At 48.7% G+C, this 21,612-nt stretch overlaps 1 protein-coding gene across 2 annotated transcripts in view; it reads right to left on the reverse strand.

Annotated features, from left to right (window-relative positions):
- Positions 1-21,612, reverse strand: part of CSGALNACT1 (chondroitin sulfate N-acetylgalactosaminyltransferase 1) — a 170,930-nt gene that overhangs the window by 28,216 nt on the left and 121,102 nt on the right. Inside the window, exons 4-6 of one of the 2 annotated variants that reach the window (XM_060136441.1) lie at positions 20,808-20,946; positions 20,079-20,194; positions 12,566-12,782 (exon numbers count right to left, since the gene is read on the reverse strand). In XM_060136441.1, coding sequence (XP_059992424.1) covers positions 12,566-12,782; positions 20,079-20,194; positions 20,808-20,946 — 472 coding nt within the window. The remainder of the gene's footprint in view (positions 1-12,565; positions 12,783-20,078; positions 20,195-20,807; positions 20,947-21,612) is intronic. The other variant, XM_060136443.1, reaches the window with a different exon arrangement.

The raw sequence follows: 21,612 nt of genomic DNA on the forward strand, positions 1-21,612 counted from the left end.
TAAAAATGTGTTTACGTGTAAAACATATGTGTGTACAGATATGTACGTGTGTGTGTCATTTTAGCAGATTTCTGAAAGCAGATGAATGGAACGATTCTACTGGCAGGATGGTATTTGTGATACGCTGATGCTCTGCATGCCCTCCCACGTCATTCCTTTTATCGCTGTGTTGCAACTTCCCTGAACCCCTGACAACAATCCACGTCAGAGTCTTTCAGAGTCTCTGATCTCTAACTGCAGAAGCCAATTTATGCAGTGATTTTTATCGTGACATCAAGAAGGAGGGACTGCCTACCTGGGGTTTCTGGGAAGATCAGAGAAGATACTGTTCCTGCACTCAAAAACCTTACTTGAGAAATAAATGAGCTCAAATGAAATTATCAGACACATCGTGGCATTGATAAAAGTTCACAGAATTCAGGGCTTCCCTGGTGGCGCAGTGGTTGAGAAGCCGCCTGCCGATGCAGGGGACACGGGTTCGTGCCCCGGTCCGGGATGATCCCACATGCCGCGGAGCGGCTGGGCCTGTGAGCCATGGCCGCTGAGCCTGCGCGTCCGGAGCCTGTGCTCCGCAACGGGAGAGGCCACAACAGTGAGAGGCCCGCGTACCACAAAAAAAAAAAAAAAAAGTTCACAGAATTCAGAAAGCACGGCCAAGCCTGTGGGCTGGATGGCTGGAACCCTGAAGGATGGGCCGGGTTTGGGACGGCAGAGAGGAGGAGGAGAGAATCCAGAGGGAAGAAGTACTGGGGAAGATTCTATTGACCCTGGGCGGAGGCACCAGGGCTCACCTGGTCAGAGGTTTGGCTCAGAGAATTCCCTCTCTTTCCAGAGGAAGGAAGGGAAGAGCTGATTCTAAAAGCAGATGGAGGGCGGGGCTCCGAGAAGCAGACAAGGGACCAGGAATGGGGCCAGGTGCTATTCCTGCTTCAGAACTGCGTGCTCCCCCAGCCTCAGCCCTGCAGACAGAGCTACCACCCACCGAGCACAAAATTCCCTGTACATAAAAGATCCCTTCTGCAAACCTGCCAGATGACGCTGTAACTTCCTTTGCCAGGGCAGAATAAAAGCCCACACACAGCATCAAGTGCTCGAAAAACTATGCTTTAAAAGTGTGGGCAGTTGGACAAATCCATCCCAGAATCAGCAGAGGGTCACCCGCTGAGCCTGAATAAAAAGCATTCTTGCTTTTTCTAGTAACATCTTTGTTGGCATTTTAAAATCCATCAAAGGACTTCCTGTTTTCAAGGAATAAAACAGAGACACGCTGGACCTTTACTTTTCATTCACCAGCTCAGGCTTCCCGAAAAGGCAAAGCAGAATTTGTTCTGAGGGCCACCTCCAGGGCCCTTTCTATTTATTCATTTATTCCTTCCTTCCTTCCTTCCTTCCTTCATTCCTTAACCAAACAATAAATCTTAAAAAAGGAGTAGGCCGTTTCTACCTTTGAGTAGTTCTCCATCTGGTTGGAGACTGCATGCTTAAAGCTATCTGCACTGCAGCCAACACACACTGCTGGAGAGAAACACCATCACCAAATGTCTGATGATCTTGTAACTTTCATATTTTTCAAAACACTTCTCACTGGACTCCACCCCCAGAAAGATGTGTAAGCAGGAGTTGTGCAGCTGGGTGACTGTGGGCACAGAGGTGTGTGTTCTGGTGCAATTATCTGTACCTGGACCCACACTCAGGTGCCCTGCTAGCTCGTTTCTGTAACAGCAGGATGGCGGTGTTTGGGACGAACCTCAGGGAACCCAACTTCCTAAGAACCCTCTGGGAAGCTCTTCGGTTCGACGGGCTCCACTGCTTTAGCTCCGCACTGGACTATCTTCCACCTTAACCTGGAAGCCTAAAAATTCTGTTTCTATGTCACCAAGACCTTATCTTTTTAGGACTTTAGAGAGGAAACAACAGTTCCTTCTCACCCAGGATATTGTAACACAGAGTATAGAGACTAAATAAGATATCTTTTCAGCCAGAACACATGGATCACCGCCACTTAAACACCTATATTTTTATTTCCCAAGAGGCTGAGAGCACGTCACGGTCTCTGAGTTCTGCTACTAATCTGTACAACCGCACCGTGGAAAGAAACCCTTGACTGTCATTCACACCCTACCTGTACAGGTAAGAAAAGGGGTTCCAATGTCCTGCACACCTAGGCATGCAGCCCACTTTCCCTCAGGACCAGCCCGGTATTGGTACCTCAGGTTTCCTTGGCGAGGGTGAGGGATGCACCCAGGATGCCTCACGGCTCTGGTCCTACCACTCAGGACCCCAGCACAAAACTGGGTAGTGGGCATGGCCACGTGGAGGACAGATGCTGCTGGCAGTGAGCATGGCAGCACCAAAGCCCCTCGGCATCCGTGAGGACCAACGACGCTGTTCTTGTGAGAAGCACTGAGTTTGCACCACGCAGCTGACCTGGCAGTTAGCGGAGGCTGAAGTGTATCTGACCTTGTGTGAGACCTCCCTGGTAAGTCGGACAAAGACCAGAGGGCACAGGAGGCTGAACATCTCGCCACAGAAGGTGAGAGAGAGCAGGAAAACCATGTTTCTCATAGTTACGGGACCTGTTCTTATACCCTGGGCTGAGTAGCCTGTGGAAACACAGTTTCAATGACAAACATTATTGAGTCCCTTCGTTGTGTGATGCGTAATTCTCATTGGAGTAAGATTTTAAAAGAATCATCGTGTATGGCCCCGTAGGGGGACCATCCAGGTTTGCCTGGGTTTCTCCAGGGTTTAGCACTGAAAGTCCACATCCCAGGAAACACCTCAAAGCAAGCTGGGACAACTGGTCACCCTTCCTGCGTCAGGGACTTGACAGGAAGGAATGGGCATCTGAAGAGCACAGGACAAGGCGGGACAGAATAACGGCAGTAACAGGTCTAATGAGCCAGGGGAGTGCGGCGGAGACGTGACTCATTTCTGATGGGTGATGGGGACGGGTACCAAGGTCAAGGCAGCATCCAGGCCGAGCCTGGACAGGTGAGTAGATGCCACGCAGGTGGAGAGGACCAGGGAAAGGGCTCTCCTGGCTGAGAAGGCGCAGATGCAAGGAAATCACGTCCTGATTATTCTCAGTCAATCTGCTACTCAGGTATATCAGGTATGAGAAGAAACCCTGTTCAGGCCTTAATTATGTCCCATGCAAATGAAATAACACATAACAGCCTGTCAGGCTACCATCTCTCCCTTTGGTCGTTGAGGACACCAGGAAGAAACGTGTTCAGGCACAAAGGGACGGAGGAGGGAACAGAGAGTGGTGGGGGCCTGTCATCATCAGGCTTTAGAAAATGACGTTCTTCTTTTGCTTTGGTGGGTTCTCCCCGCTCCTGCAGCCCACGCTGAAGTGACACACAACTCCTGGACACCGTTATCTGACAAGCTGAGATGTGAGAGTGAACAGGGACCCTCAACCAAGCCATCGGGACCTGCCCTCCTGGTTGCACGTTTCAGAATAGCAAATGGCACCATTGCCAACTGACCATTTTCTTCTCTTGAATGGATGTTTCTACATAATCTGTGGCTCAAATGAAGTGAAAAACAACTTTTAGCAGGTCCCACAGAGAAACTTTTATGGAAATAAGGTGAATGATGTAGATTCGTGTTTCTCAAACATGTAAACCATAAAACTTTCCTGGGTGCAACACTGGGGTCTGAGCAGAGAAGGGGCTGCCTGACGAAAGCTAGTGGAGCGAGGCAGGGGTGGAGGATGGTACTGGGAAAGGTACGCTAGGTTTCCTTCTGGGAAACACAACGAAGACCGAGCACCTCCTGGATCGCAGCCTGCGGGTGAGGCCCCGCACAACGCACGGCAGGGCTGAGCTGGTCCACAGCACACACGCCGGCTGAGCCCACGCTGCAGCCCCACTTCAGTCTCAGAGAGTCCACAGTCAATGTTTTTTAAAGATCCAGAAGTGTCCACAAAAACATCTTAATGGCGCTAAGCAGGAAAAGGATTTTAAAAATTGCTGAAGAAAATTCAAGTAAAAGATGTCCCTGATACTACCTTTAAATGTTATAAATGCCGAGAGAGGGACCAAGAGAAGTTTCAGAGGAAGGAGAAAGGGACAGATTAAAACAGAAATAAACAGCAAAGTCTGAGGAGACCCACAGCAACATGGAAAAGGGTTCTCAGTCCAGTTGGAAGGAGTCAGAATAAAAATCAAGCAAACTTGGAATGAACTGAGAAAGATCTTTGAAAATCACAAAAAATCATTTCCATAGAAATCCTTTTTTTCTAGGAGAGGCTCAGAGACAAAGACACTAAGACCGTCTATAGTTTTGTTACCGTGAGGTTCCTCCTGCTACTGCGAACAAAGTACACAATAAAACAATAGATGAGCTTAAAACCGATAAGCCAGATGCCAAGGGAAACTAAGCAGCCAAAAAGCAAACGTGAGAATAGTTTCAAGAAAGGCAGAATGAGGGGATTAAAAAAGAGAGAAGGAGGAGGGGGAGGGGGGTTTAAGCAACACACCACTGGGCAAAGGGGACTGAATCTGAAGCAAGTTCTCCTGGGGGCTCCCCCTCTACCCCTGGCCATGCGTAAAGCCGTCCTGGGAGGGGAAATGGCACGTGGAGCCTGCGAGGCTCATCCAGGGATCAGGACCACCAGAGAGCAAGGGAGGAAGAGGCTGCTGGAGCAAAGCGCCATCTTATCTCCATAGCAACAGTGGAGCCCGGAGCACGAAGGCCCCAAAGCAGCCCCACAGCAACTGACCAGAGGGTCCATACCTCTCCTCAGGGCACATCCGGGTGTCACTGCCACTCAGGAAGGGGACAAGTTATGAGGAGCTTTAGCGTCCTAACTTCTTTTTTTTTAACATCTTTATTGGAGTATAATTGCTTACAATGGTGTGTTAGTTTCTGCTTTATAACAAAGTGAATCAGCTATGCGTACACATACATCCCCATATCCCCTCCCTCGTCCGTCTCCCTCCCACCCTCCCTATTCCCCCCCCACCCCCGTCTAGGCGGTCACAGAGCACCAAGATGATCTCCCTGTGCTTAGACTCCTAACTGCTTGTAAATCCCAGAACATCACCCATTCTTGTTCATGGCCTCTTAAATAAAGGCCCGTAGGGTCTAGGGCTAGGAAAATCTTGTCTCACCCAACAAATAGCAGCTTCCTTCTCATTAAGCACTGAGGCTGAAGGAAACTAGGCTTTCTTTTTCTCTCTCCCCCTTGCCTGCCAGGGGGTTCAGAGCTGGTGTTTCTGACAAGTTGCACTGCTCCCCTCAGTCCCAGCGCCCAGGTGTACTTCACCCCTGTTCCGCACCGTTACTGAGTACTTGTCCACTGACCTTTATAAAAATGGTTTTATGGAATTTGTATTTTTTATAAACACACATAATTCTTAGGATTTGTTGAGATGGTTCTAATAATCATGAGAATAGAAGAGCAATCATCATAAATACCTTAGGCCATGAACTCCATAAACCCAGGAGTCAATTTTGTCACAGGGGTCCACCCCACACCAGACACAGTTCTGGGCCAGGAAAGCTTGGTCCTTGGTCCTTGCAGATGGTACCCCATGCCCAGCCATCACCCCAAGTGAGCGATTTCTCAGGTCCAGCCTTCCCCAGAGCTCTTTGTGTCTTGCGACCAGGCCTGCTCTCTCTGGGGGATTCCAGGCTCTACATCGATTTCTTCTGTCCAAGAAGACATATTTTTTATAATTCTTAGCCATTTGGGTCTTTTCTAGCTGAATACTTAGCAAACTGATACTGAAGTGGGAAATAAAAAACCTAACAACCAGCATCAGAGGTGAAAGGGACTCACGTGGACCAGTACTTTGATGTTACAGAAGATGCTAAAGCCCAGATGCATGAAGTGACTTGTAAAAGTCCTCAGCCAAATGGTGTCAGAGCAAAGGTTGTTTACATTTTAAAGGAGATGCACTGGGAGAATAACGTGTTAAATAACCTCAAGTGGTGATCATTGCAACCAGGTGCCCCAAATAGTGGAAAATGGCAAAAATCTCGCCACCAACAAATGGTCAAGAAAAGAGATACAATCTGCCATAAACATCACAAAGAGGAGGCCAAGGAAAGAAGTGGAAGAGTCCACAGTAGCCTCGTGGTTCCAACTCCACAAGTGCTGCAGAAGAGGGGCTGGAGGTGTGCAGCGGACGAGAAGCCTGGGGGACAGGGGCCCCGGCTCCGGGGCAGGGTCTCCACGCAGGGACGGCCACAGCGGGGTATCTGGTCCCTCCACATCGCGTGGGAAGTGGTGAAGGAAGCAGGGCCATCCTAATGATGCTCGGTGAACTAACCCCCGCAAAGAGGCAGGTGTGGCAGGACCAGAGGGGAAAAGGCATCGCATTAAGTCAATATCCTTCGTAAGAGCCGGAAGAGGAGCCGGGGCGAGGGGCACTGACAGCAAGACCCCTCCCCGGCCACCCAGCAAATACAGGGCCAAAACCTCATCTTTATTCCCCATTTTTACCTGTGGGAGTGGAAAGAGCTGAAAACAACCGGTGGGTAAGATGAGAGAGGAAAACGAACGGGGGCCGATTCCCTCTGACGTTTTAGCCTCAGCCCTTAACAGAGGCCCCTGCTGGGAGCCAAAGGGTCCCCCCCTCCACGGTTTAGGACGAAGGTCCACCCACAACCAGGTAGAGTGAGGCTGGTACCACCACACGCCTGCCCCAAGGCCCAGAGGGGCTGCAGGAATCTGGAGCCTCTAAGAAAGGTGCACAAAGGCCAGCGGAGCTGTCTCCTCCTTCACCTGCTCTTCCAGACCACAAAGAACGTGAGGAGAACACAAAATACAGCTGGGAGTGTGACACAGCCCTCAGTCAGGGTGGGGGACAGCCAAGGACAACCCACCACTACAACGCAGAGCGGCAAAAAGCACGCCGCACGCAAGGGGGACGAAGACAAACAGCAGACAGCCACATCTGATGGACAGCAGCAAAGTTAAAGGAAGAAAGAGAGGGCATTCAGAAAGCAAGTGTTCAAAACGCGAAAGCAAAACCTAGTCTGAGAGAAACTATAACTCTAAGTGAAGAAAACATCTTACAAATGTTTCACACTTTCTTAATAAAAATGTGAATTCAATAAAAAAAGTTCAAAGAGGAAATGATATGAATAACAGATTATGATGAAGAAGCACATTCTGTGCTCAGAAAAATAACGTGATAACCAAAAGAAACAGAAGAAGTAAATTAGAAACAGCAAGGTACAGAATAGATGTATCTGAAAATCAGATTACTCACATAAAGGAAAGGCTTACATGAAAGCAGATAAAAGACTAATGCATTAAAAACTAGAGAGAAGCTAGTAAGTGGAGAAAACCTATGGGATGCACAACTGGGTCTGAGAAGCAGAGAAATCAAATCCAAAGCAGGAGAAGTACTCAAAATTAGAACACCAGAAAAAGTTCCCTGAAATGAAAGAATCCACAAAACAAACAAGGAAACTGAATTACAGGAGAGAGAACAACAGGCACTGAGCTGAGTGAGACATATGCTGATTAAGTGATCACGATTCGCAACGAAGGAAGGCATTCTTCCATCATTTTCAGGAGAGACAAAATAAAGCTTTCCTAACACTCCTCCACGGTATCATCAGACCACTGTATCATCAGATGCAGAAGAACCTCTACAAGGTCCTAAAGAAAGAAAGTGTATCCAGAGTTTTAAGCCCAGTCACGTCATCCTTAAACTGTGCAGATAACAAGCAGACATTCTATTCTCAAGCACTCATGACCCTTCTTGAAGAAATGTCTTGACCATGAAATCCAGACAACCCAAACCTCAGGAATGAAGAAGCCGCTGTTGGAGGACAGCTGATGAATGCACTAAATCCACTTAACACACAGGAACTGTGGTTACAATGCAAAGTGTAAGGGCTGCAAACCGTGACGAGGTAAAAATGATAGAGCAGTGATTTATGTCATAGAGTGTTCTGCCTATGTTTTCCTCTAAGAGTTTGATAGTGTCTGGCCTTACATTTAGGTCTTTAATCCATTTTGAGTTTATTTTCATGTATGGTGTTAGGGAGTGTTCTAATTTCCTACTTTTACATGTACCTGTCCGGTTTTCCCAGCACCACTTATTGAAGAGGCTGTCTTTTCTCCACTGTATATTCTTGCCTCCTTTATCAAAGATAAGGTGACCATATGTGCGTGGGTTTATCTCTGGGCTTTCTATCCTGTTCCATTGATCTATATTTCTGTTTTTATGTTTTTATACTGTCTTGATCACTGTAGCCTTGTAGTATAGTCTGAAGTCAGGGAGCCTGATTCCTCCAGCTCCGTTTTTCATTCTCAAGATTGCTTTGGCTATTCAGGGTCTTTTGTGTTTCCATACAAATTGTGAAATTTTTTGTTCTAGTTTTGTGAAAAATGCCAGTGGTAGTTTGATAGGGATTGCATTAAATCTGTAGATTGCTTTGGGTAGTAGAGTCATTTTCACAATGTTGAAACTAAAAATAGAAGTACCATACGACCCAGCAATCCCACTACTGGGCATATGCCCTGAGAAAACCATAATTCAAAAAGAGTCATGTACCAAAATGTTCATTGCAGCTCTATTTACAATAGCCTGGACATGGAAGCAACCTAAGTGTCCATCATCGGATGAATGGATAAAGAAGATGTGGCACATATATACAATGGAATATTACTCAGCCATAAAAAGAAACGAAATCAAGTTATTTGTAGTGAGGTGGATGGACCTAGAGTCTGTCATACAGAGTGAAGTAAGTCAGAAAGAGAAAAACAAATACCATATGCTAACACATATATATGGAATCTAAGAAAAAAAAAAAAAGGTCACGAAGAACCTAGGGGCAAGACGGGAATAAAGACACAGAACTACTAGAGAATGGACTTGAGGATATGGGGAGGGGGAAGGGTAAGCTGTGACAAAGTGAGAGAGTGGCATGGACATATATACACTACCAAATGTAAAATAGATAGCTATTGGGAAGCAGCCGCATAGCACAGGGAGATCAGCTCGGTGCTTTGTGACCACCTAGAGGGGTGGGATAGGGAGGGTGGGAGGGAGGGAGACGCAAGAGGGAAGAGATATGGGAACATATGTATATGTATAACTGATTCACTTTGTTATAAAGCAGAAACTAACACACCATTGTAAAGCAATTATACTCCAATAAAGATGTTAAAAAAAAAAAGTACTTTAAAGGAAAAAAAAATGATAGAGTAAATGGGGAGATGGGACCAGGAGAGCGAGAAAATATAACTGCGCTGCTCTCCTCTTCTTATTATAATTTTTCAACCAATGTAGTCTAAAACTAAAATATGGAGTAAAAATACATAATGATTCCAATATGTTCTGGTTTGTAAAGTCACTTTTTTAATTTTAGAGGGATTTTTTATAGCACAGAAACATTTTCTCAAAGATCAGCAATTTCTTCTGTTATACTTCAGATTCTCTTCTATAAATTTAAGTAAAGTAAAATTTAATACTTTAATTAAAAATAGAACATATAGCATGTCTCATGCTTAATTACATTTCAAGCATGTTATTTTTCTATCTGTGTATATGCAAAGAAAGGTGGCTAGAATGTTCAATTAATGTTAAAAATGGCTAATTTAGGGAAGCAGGGCCAAAAGTGAATTTTTAAATAATTTACTCTTGGTTGTATTCTACTGTTTAAACATCTCATAATAGCCACGTGTCACTTTTATAAACTTAAAAGTCAGGTTTAAATTATAAAAGCAAAAAGATATATTTTGTTGAATTTTTAAAGAAAACATTAAAAAATGCTAACTATATAAAAATTTACAAAATACAAAAATTTATAAAACGGAGAGAATCCAAAAGAAGGAAATAAAAATCACTCATAGTTCCATATTCAGTGCCAACCACAGTTAACAGTTTCCACTCCTGAGATGGAAAGGACTTCATAAAGACAACATCAAATATTGAATAATTAGCCCCTTATATTTTCTCCCAATACTCTTATGGTCAATTTAATGGCATTTAAATATTTAATTGACCAGAGGTTACTTTGGGTTTTGGTGTAAAGTCAGAATTAAATCTTTTCTGCTGTTTGGTTAGTTGTCCTAAAGCCACGCTCTGAACAATGCATTCTCTGCTGGCCAACTTGAAATGCCACCTTTACCAAGTTCTGACCCGGAATTAAATACCCTAGGCTTGAGTACCCTCTATCATGCCAATTTTTCAGAGACCTCAACGTGCTCGGAAGCCCCTGGTCCACGGAGCAGACTCCCCTGTCAGCCTCTGCTCAAGTGCCTTCCATCTGGAAAGCCTTTCTTGGCCCACTGTCCTGGTCTCTATTTCTATCTCTGTGGGACTAAGATTCTTCTCTCCATGAAGCCAGGTTCCTCTTATCCCTCCATCTGGTCCAGTGTCCGGTGCACACACAGGCCCTCCTTGTCCCCAAGGAACCAGTCTCCCTGACCACCCTCTCCTGCCCACCTGCTATAGCAGGCATCTGAACAGTGACAGGCAAGAGAAAGGACCCCTGGATTTTTGTTTTTAAAACATTAACTAGAATGACATTCATTTCAGCACTTCCACTTTGGAGACTTGTAAAGGTTTTTCTTTTTTCAACAATATTTCTCTTCTAATTTTGTTCCTACTGTTAATTACTTTCCATCCTTGTGACACTAAGGCAATAATCAGTCATAATAATTAGTCATATGCACCCAAGAGAATCCTTCTTCCAGGCTCCGGAGTCCTGCAAGGAGGGCTTGGCTGTCCCCTGAGCAGACAGCCCTCCGGCGGGGGCACCATCTCGCCAAGCTCAGCTCTCTAGCGACCGGCCTGTGTGCTAAAGCCAACCTCAGGGCCCTGCCCCAGGCTCCAGGCAGCTTCCTGGCCGAGGGAACTTTCTATAAACTTGTCTTGGGAACAGGCACACTGGCTGCGGGGAGTCAGGGTTTGCCTTCAGGCCTGGTCTGTCCTCCCAGGATGGATGCTTCATCGGCCAGTGCACTCGGCCGGTCCGAAGAGAAGGCAAGAGGGACACAGACGCACCCAGGGGGGCTGAAGGGAGCCACAGCCACACAGACACTTCAGTGCCAGAGCCAGAGGGGCGCTGCCAACAGTCGTGGGATTGTGCGCCGGGGTGTTCTCCAAACTGATGGGGTGTGGGTGTGGGAAGATCAGCTCAGCCAACTCCACAGGACGTCATGCTGAAGGCCCAGCTCCCAAACCCGGAGAAGACAAAGGCAGCCATTGCTTCAAAGGCCACAACTAGACCCACTGGGTAGAAATTACAGGGAGGCAGACTTCAGGTGCAAGTAACAACGAGCTTTCTACCCGGAGCTGCAGCTCGCCCTGGCACGCATGCGCACACACCACACGCACACACCACACGCACACAGCCGTATCAGGAGTGCCGCTGAGCGATTCTGAACTCACGGAAGACCAGGTCAGAGGGCCCCCCAAAGACTCGGGTTCTGACCTTAAAATGCAGCTAGAAAAGGGTTACTCTTTTTAGTTGGAGAAGATGTATTAAGGACCTATTTACAAAGCTTAATGATAGGGTGTAAGGAGGACACGGGGATGAGAGCAATATCCCCTCCTACTGACTGCAGAGCTGTTATCATCTCCAGCCCTGAATATGCTAGTGGAGAAGGTTCTGGAAGCTGGAATGAGACCATCTTGAGGGAAGGGCCATCTTGAGAGGAGCTGTCATCTTTGCTTGAAGGACACATTCAGACTGAGGTTACAACACAGAAAGGGACCCAGATACATAAGTGCTGGACTTCATTTACTCTCATCTCTGAAGCCTGGCCAGAAACGGGTTACTCTTCAAATGTGTTCATCATCCAGAATTTTGAGAAGCATCAACTACACCCTTATACTGAGCCTTACTGGCTTTTAATAAAGTGAATTTGATGATAAAAGATTAAAAATAAGTTTGATCTTCCGATATTTATCATTAGGCACGCATGACGTTCTATCTTCAAAATAAGCTGGCTAAGTCAGCTGGCTGATTGACCTCAAGCAGCGCGTGAGTGTCGTCCACAAGAGTGTAACATCCAACACCGCACAGTCAGGAGCTTGAAGACACGTGTAAAAACTACACACCGCATCGGAACATAAAACCCGCTTAAATCTTCTTGAGTAGCTACAAAAATGAGTGCTGGGAGGCTTCTCGGCATAATTTTACATGTAATCTCCGAGGAGACACAGGTTAAAATAAAAAAGACTCTGACTGAATGCATTCCAGCCACTGCCAGGGCAGGACACCAAAGGAAGCCAGGCTGCAGCCAAGCACACGGGTCCACGGCCACGCGGGTGCCGGCCTTTCGGAGGCGGGGAGGGGCCCAGTCCAGTGAGGGGACAGCACGGCCTCATGGTCCCCCAACTGCAGTCAGAATGGAACCCAGCAGGCATGACCCTACAGATCCCGATGAAAACCCAGTCCTCCTAACCTTCGCTTCTGAAGGTAAATCCGCTTATCTGGCAGCTTTCTAATTGCTTTAGGGAAAGGCAGATACAACGATAAACTTTACAGGAAGAAAATAGAGTCGAACAGGGAGAGACAGGGGCCAGGGAGGGACGGGACGCACCATCAGCGTTTCACACACACGTGCCAACAGGCCCACCTGAAATTCTGCATGAACTGCCGGAACTTGTCCACCCTCCTGGCCAGTGGGACGATGACATTGACCAGCGTGCCGGCCATGTTCAAATCCTCCTTCTTCACCTTCATGATGGGGCCAAACGGTCGGAACAAGACAAGGCGTCTGAACTCGTGCTTGTGGTCTCCTCTGAACGTGAGCTCGTACAAAGTGCCTTTATCCTTTTCTGTGCGGTAGATGCCTGTTAACAGACACAAGGAGAGACAGTTCTAAAAATTAACCGTGGCTGCTGAGTGTTTTTAATAGCCAAGAGCTAGCACAAAATGCCTTACTTTAAAAAATTAAGATTAAATCTCCACGCCTAATACTTATTAGAAAACTCAAAATGCTCCCACTTAAATAGCAAAAGAAATGAAAATACCATCAATTTAAAAATCGGTTATGAAGACCTCAAAAAAACACATGGCAAAAAGTTTGTAACGTTGTAATTCAAAAAGAGTCATGTACCAAAATGTTCATTGCAGCTCTATTTACAATAGCCAGGACATGGAAGCAACCTAAGTGTCCATCATCGGATGAATGGATAAAGAAGATGTGGCACATATATACAATGGAATATTACTCAGCCATAAAAAGAAACGAAATTGAAATATTTGTAGTGAGGTGGATGGACCTAGAGTCTGTCATACAGAGTGAAGTAAGTCAGAAAGAGAAAAACAAATACCGTATGCTAACACATATATATGGAATCTAAGAAAATAAAAAAATGTCATGAAGAAACTAGGGGTAAGACAGGAAGAAAGACACAGACCTACTAGAGAATGGACTTGAGGATATGGGGAGGGGGAAGGGTAAGCTGTGACAAAGTGAGAGAGTGGCATGGACATATATACACTACCAAATGTAAAATAGATAGCTATTGGGAAGCAGCCGCATAGCACAGGGAGATCAGCTCGGTGCTTTGTGACCACCTAGAGGGGTGCAATACGGAAGGTGGGAGGGAGGGAGACCTAAGAGGGAAGAGATATGGGAACATATGTATAACTGATTCATTTTGTTATAAAGGAGAAACTAACACACCATTGTAAAGCAATTATACTCCAATAAAGATGTTAAAAAAAAAGTTTGTAACGTTGGATACAAAGCTGCATTTATACTACTCAGAGGCATTTAAAAAAGGACTGTAAGGAAATACGTCAAAATAAGACTCGCTGTGCTGTGGAGAAGGGTTATGTGTTTTTTCTTTTCTGCTATTCATCTACATTTCTACAATATGATAAGATACATACTTTAATATTATATTTAATTTAAGAAGTGTGTTAAAACGATCTCTGAGAAACGACAGCCATTTCATATGAAGTGACCACAGTGGTCCATTCGGGGCACTGGGAGCCACTTGGGCCGCTCCCATGGGTCATGTGGCCCCAAGGAAGCTTCCGGAAGCACTAAAGCACACGGCATGTACAGTACCAGTACAGCGGCAGGTGCACGTCTTGCGTAACTTCCCCTCTGGGAAGCAGCACAGCCAGCACCTCAGAGCCAGCCTACTTGGGGCGACGATGGGCCCCCCAAGTGTCGCCGTCACTGGAACTCCACTGTCTCATTGCTGGGCGGACCGTGTGACCCAGCGTTTCGCTCAACGACGGGATGAGGCTCCGCAGGCCTGACCAGACGGAACTTCCCCGCCTCGCGAGCCAACCAACGCCTGGGGCCTAAGTTCCACACCTCCCCGTGTCACTGGGCTTGTGGGTGTTTTCCTACCGGCAGAAAAACCCATCCAGTTCGACAAGTCACCAGAGAAGCGTCCTCGTCTCTCTTCTCTTGACTGGCCAGGTTTTCTCTTTCTCGTCCTCCCTTCCTCTGAGCCCCTACTTTGGCTGGGACGCACCCTGGGCCCTGAGTAGCTACAAAGGCGACTCCACAGAAGGCATCCTCCTGGGCTCGCCGGTTTCCAGGCCTCTCCGAGCTCTTCTCTTTTCATCCTCACCCCCGCTCTCCTCTCTTCTGTGGGGGCCACAGGTCTGCTGCACAAACGCCTCTGTTCCTCCCGTTCCAGGAGCTGTTCACCCCACACCCCTGGCTCTGCGGCCTCTCTGATCTCCCTCCAGGGCCGCAGAGAGGAGCCTGGGCTGCGAATCTTCCAGGGGGCCTCACCTGCCACCGCCCAGAGGTTCACACGCACAGCCCAACACCGGCGGCTCGGGGACTCGAGGACCTGGGCGCAGGGCTACGAGGATGGGGCAGAGCTCCCTCCTGAAGCCCCCTGGGCTCCCCAGTGCGGGTCGGGGAAGCTGAGAGAAGGTCTGCCGAGCTCCTACTGGGACGAGGTCCCAGCATCCCCACCGGGACCACTCATGGGAGAAGGGAGGGGCACTTCTCACGAGGCTCGGAGGATGTCTCTGAAAACGTGAAGTGGCTCCCTTCGAAGCCTGTTCACCCTTTCAGGCAACTGGTCCTCGCAGAGGACATGGGCTCTTCCCACCTCTGCTGCCCAGAGCAGCTGGGCAGCCACCAGCTCCCAGGGGCCCAGGTGAGGTGGGGCTGAGTCAGGAAGCAGCCGGCTCAGTTAACAGCATCTCTGCTGGACGGAAACACAGCTGTGACCCGGGGCCGGCAAGTACCCCTGCTCTCCACGGCAACCCCCGCGCAAGGCTGCTACAGCTGAACCTGCAGATAGCAAGTATGCGGGCCGCGATGGCTTCTCAGAATTGGAGTCATTTTCTTTCTCAGCACCAGGATCAGAATCATTAACTTTTAAAATCTAAATCCACAGATTTGAAGATGCAGGTATGCACCTGTCTCAAGAGATGGGCGTGCATTTATAAAGAACGAGAGAACATAGCAGTCCTTATTAATAATGATTCCTACGACCATGCCTGCAGGGAGCCGCACCAGCATCCCGGGGGACAGGAGCAGCCTGCCTTCCTGGTTCCCGGACACACCCTCCCCCAACGCCTCCGGGACCACCAGGAGCCAGTGGACCAGGCTGATCTCAGCCACAGCTCCAGCTGCTTTGTCGGTATCACCCGCATCCTGTGCCTTGAAACAGCTATTACATCAGCAACTTTTTAGCATATTTCCCCCTACTCTGCCTAATTCAATTCATTATGTCTTATAAACCTGATTTTAGATCCCTTAATCCCATCTATTTTAAATAAGTTACTTAAAGCTCTCTTGCAGCCTGTGTCCACCAGAACCCAGCACCAGCCCTCGTCCACCACACCCACAGGTACGTCCCCCCACCCCAGTCTCCTTGTGACATAAGGACAGCACCTAAACAAAGCCCGCGCCTCCTGGAAACCCCCAGGGGTGGAAACTCGGACAGTCTCCCTCTGAGAGAAAGGGAGCAGAAAGAAGCACCGCGGCAGGATCGGGTTTTCAGCCAACGAGCTGCACGCACAATGGCAAAGGCAAAGCAGGTTGGCCACGCGAATACCTCCCTAGTAATATTTTATAGGGCAGTATCATTCTTATCCACTACGCAAATTAAAGATCAAAATAAGGACTGGGCTTCCCTGGTGGCGCAGTGGTTGGGAGTCCGCCTGCCGATGCAGGGGACACGGGTTCGTGCCCCGGTCCGGGAAGATCCCACATGCCGCGGAGCGGCTGGGCCCGTGAGCCGTGGCCACTGAACCTGCGCGTCCGGAGCCTGTGCTCCGCAACGGGAGAGGCCGCAACAGTGAGAGGCCCGCGTACCGCAAAATAAATAAATAAATAAATAAATAAATAAATAAATAAATAAATAAATAAATAAATAAGGACTCTGGAGCTGGCTTAGAGCTTAGTCTAACGCCTTTTCCCTCTTTCCGCCACTAGGTGCCGACCTTCCTGTGAGTTTGCTGTTTCTGCTCCCTGTGCAGGCAGACCCGTGCTTGACCTGCTCTCCTCCAGGGGTCCAGGCCCCAGGACCAACAACTAGATGGGGACACCTTCAGGAATCCAAGATACAGCTCCTCGGTCTGCTGCAAGTGTCTGCTCCTTCAGTAGGCGAGGAGCTTACCAGATGCGGACGTGACTCCCTCCATCCTGCCTTCCACTTAAGGACCTCAGAAATCATGATGCTGAAGGTCCCCGCCCTCACGTCCCCACCCTCACTCAGGACGAGTGGACATGGCTGCGGCCAGTGCTGCACTGCTGAGCCCAGAGGTATCTCCACTTTCATCCCCGCCTTTCCTACCTTCCCGCATGGAGCCCAGGTCCCCCAGCTAGACACCTGCCACCTCTGACACCCCTGCCCCACTTCCAGGGCCCGGTCCAGCCTGCACATACCCTGGGGCCCTTAGCTTCCTATAGCATCACACTACTCCTGCTCTGGCCCAGCTCAGAAGCCCCGCAGCTTCTCACAGCCCAGAGAGCAAAGCACCAATACTACAGCCAAGCCTTCAAACCCTCCCTCATCTGGCTCCCGACTCCTGTCCTAATTGTACGTCCTGCCCCTGCCTCACATGAAACTGGGTTTACGTCGAGCATGTAGCATATACAACTACTCTTCCCCCTGGAAAAATTGGCAACGAAAGTGCAACGCTGGTGGGAATGTTAAATGGTGCAGCTATGGAAAAGAGCCTGGCAGTTCCCTCAAAAGTTAAACACAGAATTATGATCTGACCCAGCCATTTCGCTTCTGGGTGTGCACCCAAAAGAGCTGAAAACAGAGGCTTGAACAGACACGTGTGCACACATGTTCACAGCAGCATCATTCACAGCAGCCAAACGTGGCAACAACTCAAACCTCCATGAAGAGGTGAATGGGTGGACAAAGCGTGGTCTATACATGCAATGGACTGTTACTCTGCCTTAAAAAGGAATGGCATTCAGACACATGCTACAGCATGGATGGACCCGAAAACACGAGCTAAGTGGAGTCAGCTAGACAGAAAAGGACAGAGACTGTATGAACCCCCTCGTACGAGGAGTCTAAAGTGGTCAAATTCACAGAGACAGGCAGTGGACTGGGGCTCACCAGAGGCCGGGACAGGGGGAGGGGACTTAGCGTTTAATGGGCACGGAGTTTCAGTCCGCCATAATGAAAAAGTTCTAGAAATGCGTGGGGATGACAGTTACACACAATGCGAGTGTACTTAATGCCACCTAAAAATGGTTAAAATAGGGAATTCCCTGGTGGTCCACTGGTTAGGACTCCGTGCTCTCACTGCGGAGGGCGCGGGTTCAATCCTTGGTTGAGGAATTAAGATCCCATAAGCTGCGCAGTGTGGCCAAAAGAAAAAAAGCTTAAAGCGGTGAATTTTACGTTATGTGTATTTTACCACAATAACTGCTGTCCTGTGAAAAGGCCTGGCACTTTCTCAAGACACAGGTCCCCACCGGTCCCCCCTCACCCCTTCTAAACAGGACCCTCGTCCCCTGGGAAGATTCCCAGATTTTCTCAATCCTAAGTGATCACTCGGCTCCTCCAGGCACGCGGATCTGAGAGCTTAAACACCTCTGTGTGGAGCTGCTCTCCTGGCCCGTGACACATGTGCCCCTGGACATGGTCTCGTCCAGCCTCTCATTTTACAGACGAGTACATCGAGACAGGGAAGCTGTTTCCTCCCTCGAGGTCATCTTCCATACCCAACATGAACCCCTCAGAGCAAAGGAAGAAGCAGCAGCGTCTGAGAAGTCAGACAAACGACATAAGGTCTGTGGTAAAAACCACGGTTCATAGCTCCTTTACCCTCAGATAACCCTTACAGGCCCCCTTGGAGCTTTTCTCTTTTTTTACCCATAGCTCTAACAGCTGCTAAATAACAATTATCTGAGTTCAGAGTCTACAACACATTAAAAGTAGTAAACTTTGAAAAGGGGGGGGGGATTTTCATGAAAAAAAAAAATTTCCAGAAAAAGGAGAGTATATGCGGAAAGAAAAGGTGTAACAGGCAGAAATGCTGACAGTAGTAAGTAGTGACAGGTCACCTCCTAACAGCAGGGGGAGACAGAACGTTATTTTTTTTTAAATTTAACAGAAATGTCTGGGATCATCTAATATAAAGAAAAAAAAAAAACTCCACCCATGTAAACTGCCTTTGAAGACATCAGCGTAGGAGCCTAATCTCCTTAGTCTGTTCAGAAAGAGAAACTGGGACATACCTGAGAAAGATTTTATTTCACAACGGTAATTTTCTACTATTGTGGTACTTCAGTTATCTAGAGAATTCCACTTAGATGAAACGTCTCACTCTCAGGCCACGTGGGATAACAAGACATCATCACAGTGCCGTCTGTTGTCAGCTCTATTTTCTTAGGGAAAGTAGCAGACATTTGACATTTGCGAAAGACTGCCGTGAATCCCCAAATGCTCAGAGACCACAATGTAAATAATTCTCCCCATAAAGACAGTAAAAAGTAACCACTTTACAGCTTTCCTCCTCTGCCAGGTTACGGGACGCCCACACACCTTGTTTCTCCTGCATCACAGGGCATCAGCTCACAGCCGCTTCTGTACTCGTCCTGACTCAGGTTCATCCCCATTAACTTTCACTAAACATTTCTATTGATAAGAAACGGCTGCACCGACTGATGTCCTTGCTTGAAACAATTCATGAATCCCCTTTTTTATTCCTATTTATTGCATTTGTTCATGCTGTAGATCCATGCAGACAAACTCAACACTTGCTACTTTTTTTAAAAAAATTATTTTTATTTATTTATTTTTGGCTACGTTGGGTCTTCGTTGCTGCGTGCGGGCTTTCTCTAAGTTGTGGCAAGTGGGGGCTACTCTTCATTGCGGTGCGCGGGCTTCTCACTGCGGTGGCTTCTCTTGTTGTGGAGCACGGGCTCCAACACTTAGTTCTTAATCCATCAAGAATTTCTAAGAACCTCACTTACTGAGGGTTGCTCCTTACTTCATCACTGATACTGGCAGTCGACTTCTTTTCAGAGCCATCTTTTCCCCACAAAGCTACAGATCATCTCCATGAGGACAATCATGTACCTGATACTAAGTGGGAAGCGAAGACGTGTTATGATCCCAGCGTAGCAGCGGGCTGGGCTCCTCACCAGGTGTACCACCAGCCACGCACAATTCATAGTCACATGACATGGTTATTTTTATCCTTATTGATTTTCCTTATGGGTATCATTCACCATGGACTGTGTTCTCCATTAGAGATATAAAGAGGGTTGTGATAAAAAAAAATCATTGTGGGAACTTCCCTGGTGGCACAGTGGTTAAGAATCCGCCTGCCAATGCAGGGGACACAAGTTCGAGCCCTGGTCCAGGAAGATCCCACATGCCGTGGAGCAACTAAGACCGTACGCCACAACTACCGAGCCCATGTGCTGCAACTACTGAAGCCCACATGCCTAGAGCCCGTGCTCCGCAACAAGAGAAGCCACTGCAATGAGAAGCCCACACGCCGCAACAAAGAGTAGCCCCCGCTCGCCGCAACTAGAGAAAGCCCACATGCAGCAGTGAAGACACAATGCAGCCAAAAATAAATTAAAGATTAAAAAAGAAAATCACTGTGCTCTCAGAATTCACATTCTAGAGAGAAGGCAGACAGGTAAACCAAAGAGGCACATATAACATACTAAGCACCTGAGAGTCTGCCCACGGTGCAAGGAGCAGAAAGGAGGGCGTCTCCACCTGCTGAGGGTGTGGACACGCTGACAGACGATATTTCACCAGAACTGGAGACTGGGTGTTTGCCAAGACTACAAAATCAGAGAGAACATTCCACGGAAAGATAATAAAGATACTGAACAAACAAAACCAACTTGTTATGTTTGGCAAACTTGCAGCAGTTCAGCCAGGCTGGGGCACAAGAGGCAGGTGCAGGGGGTGAAGCTGGGCAGTGAGGTAAGGGCACAGCACGCTGGCCACCAGGGCCTCCTAGGGAGCAAACCCTCCCCGAGCTCGGGAGAGGTGAAGTGGCGTTAGTGCCATCGCCTGACAGAGGTGTGGATGGAGGACGGGGGTGAGGTCAGAGCACTGAGGGAAGACTGTGACTCAGCAGGAAGCTGAGACAGCGCCAGCGAGAGGAGGGCAAGTGGCAAAGGCTGGAGAGAACCGGTTAGAGGTGAGAGGGCAGGCGAGGGGAGTGAGCTGCAGGTGAGGCGAGGCCTATGAGTTCAAAGTCTGAAATGCTGACTTGAGGAGCTTTTGTCTGAAGCTCAGCAGACGGGCCCTTTGCAGAGTGCGATGCCCCAGCGTTTGGGGGGCTGCAGAAGTGCAGAGAGTGAGAAGAGGGGCCCCGGAGGCCGGTCCTGCGTAGCCAGCAGGGAGGCTGCCAGGTCAGGCGCAGGACTGGGCGGCAGGGAAGCTCACGGTGGGCCAGGGCAGCTCAGCGCCCGCTGCTGCGTCAAGGTCAAGTAAGATGAGGACGGGGCAAGCCCACTGGATGGCAAGCGGCCCAACGGTGGCCCCGGCCATGACGTTCCCGGAAGCAACAGGGTCTGCAGCAAATCTGAAAGAGGATGAGAGGTCGAGGGGCAGGAGTGAGCTAGGTGAGGAAAGCATCTTGTTTCTGTTTCCCGGAAGTTGTCAAGTTCCTTCCTGCGCCAGGACCTTTGCCCTTTCCTCCGCCTCTGCCTGGGATGCCTCCCCAGGCTGGGCACCGTCGGATCCTTCCCCCCTTGTAGGTCTCAACCCAGATGCACCTCTTCCACGAGGCCGTCTCTCGTCCCCCTCGGTCCTCTCTTCCACGCGCCCTGTTCTAGCGCCGTCGCCGCCCGTTACCTGAGGGTGTTCACCCTCCTCACCCCTGTGCCCCCCCATAGCTGAGCTCCACGGGAGCCAGAGCTCTGTTTCTGTGGCGCAGAAGGCAGGTGGGGTGGGGAGGTGCTGGGTAAGAAGGGGTGGACCCAGCAGAGTGGCAGCCAGAGGAACTCAGAGGGTTGGAAAGTCCTTCAAGTCCTTCATGAAGGACTTGAAAAGTAGAAAGAACAAGTCCGTCACGCGCTGAGAGGAAGAAGCAAACAGAAACAGATCACGAGGACACACGGATGGAAGGAGGAGTGGGGCCCCGGTGGGGCCCCACCCAGGGAAGGACCAGGGACAGAGAGGGGGCAACCTACCCCCTAGCACAGGGCAGGAGGCCAGCGGGGTGCGGACCACGCAGGGGTGGGACGAG

Source organism: Lagenorhynchus albirostris, chromosome 21, assembly GCF_949774975.1.
Source record: "Lagenorhynchus albirostris chromosome 21, mLagAlb1.1, whole genome shotgun sequence".
Lineage (NCBI taxonomy): Eukaryota > Metazoa > Chordata > Mammalia > Artiodactyla > Delphinidae > Lagenorhynchus > Lagenorhynchus albirostris.